Raw genomic sequence first — 1,567 nt, forward strand, 5'->3', positions numbered from 1 at the left:
TGTGTGCTGTGGACGAGGACACGTGTTGCTTCAGTGGAAGTCTGTGACGTTTATGCAACAGTATGTTATTATCAGGACGAACACATCGTACGTGATAGGCTAAGGGGCGGGACATCTCTAAGCAGCTTCCCACTCACACAATGAGCAGAGGAGAGCCCCTTTAATTGACTTCCTCCCCCCTGAACAATACCATGCATTTACAGAAAGCTTCTCCTTCTATAGTCCCGCCCCGCCCTGCAGACTCCTCCAGATGCCCCCCGCCCTGCAGACTCCTCCAGATGCCCCCCACCCTGCAGACTCCTCCAGATGCCCCCCACCCTGCCCTGCAGACTCCTCCAGATGCCCCCCGCCCTGCAGACTCCTCCAGATGCCCCCTGCCCCGCCCTGCAGACTCCTCCAGATGCCCCCCACCCTGCCCTGCAGACTCCTCCAGATGCCCCCGCCCGCCCTGCAGACTCCTCCAGATGCCCCCCGCCCTGCAGACTCCTCCAGATGCCCCCCGCCCTGCAGACTCCTCCAGATGCCCCCCACCCTGCCCTGCAGACTCCTCCAGATGCCCCCCGCCCGCCCTGCAGACTCCTCCAGATGCCCCCCGCCCTGCAGACTCCTCCAGATGCCCCCCGCCCTGCAGACTCCTCCAGATGCCCCCCACCCTGCCCTGCAGACTCCTCCAGATGCCCCCCGCCCCGCCCTGCAGACTCCTCCAGATGCCCCCCGCCCTGCAGACTCCTCCAGATGCTCCCTGCCCCGCCCTGCAGACTCCTCCAGATGCCCCCCCGCCCCCGCCCCTGCAGACTCCTCCAGATGCCCCCCGCCCCGCCCTGCAGACTCCTCCAGATGCCCCCCGCCCTGCAGACTCCTCCAGATGCCCCCCGCCCGCCCTGCAGACTCCTCCAGATGCCCCCCGCCCTTCAGACTCCTCCAGATGCCCCCCGCCCCCGCCCTGCAGACTCCTCCAGATGCCTCCCGCCCCGCCCTGCAGACTCCTCCAGATGCCCCCCGCCCTGCAGACTCCTCCAGATGCCCCCCCGCCCCGCCCTGCAGACTCCTCCAGATGCCCCCCGCCCCGCCCTGCAGACTCCTCCAGATGCCCCCCCGCCCCGCCCTGCAGACTCCTCCAGATGCCCCCCCCGCCCCGCCCTGCAGACTCCTCCAGATGCCCCCCGCCCCGCCCTGCAGACTCCTCCAGATGCCCCCCGCCCCGCCCTGCAGACTCCTCCCGATGCCCCCCGCCCCGCCCTGCAGACTCCTCCCGATGCCCCCCGCCCTGCAGACTCCTCCAGATGCCCCCCGCCCCGCCCTGCAGACTCCTCCCGATGCCCCCCGCCCTGCAGACTCCTCCAGATGCCAGATGGACGTTTAGATGCTGGATCTCAGAGCAGACAGGAAATTAAAAGCTCTGCAGAAAACCAAGCAAGAGCGAGGGTCGTTGGGTCCGTGAGGTTCTTCTAGCGGATGAAATGGTTTAAGTCATAAAACCAGAACCATATGTGTGTTGCACGAGATGCTTGATTTGACAAGTCATGACCCGCTTTAATATCGCTTACATCTCAAAGTATGTCTTTAT

The 1,567-nt window shown here is 65.5% G+C and overlaps 1 protein-coding gene across 1 annotated transcript; it reads left to right on the top strand.

Moving 5' to 3' along the window:
- The first annotated feature begins 250 nt into the window (after nucleotides 1-250).
- LOC139433290 (proline-rich protein 36-like) lies at nucleotides 251-1,363 on the top strand. The gene has a single exon (XM_071202225.1). The coding sequence runs from the start codon at nucleotides 251-253 to the stop codon at nucleotides 1,361-1,363; it is 1,113 nt and encodes a 370-aa protein (XP_071058326.1).
- The last annotated feature ends 204 nt before the right edge of the window (nucleotides 1,364-1,567 follow it).

The sequence above is a fragment of the Pseudochaenichthys georgianus genome, unplaced genomic scaffold (assembly GCF_902827115.2).
Source record: "Pseudochaenichthys georgianus unplaced genomic scaffold, fPseGeo1.2 scaffold_1742_arrow_ctg1, whole genome shotgun sequence".
NCBI lineage: Eukaryota > Metazoa > Chordata > Actinopteri > Perciformes > Channichthyidae > Pseudochaenichthys > Pseudochaenichthys georgianus.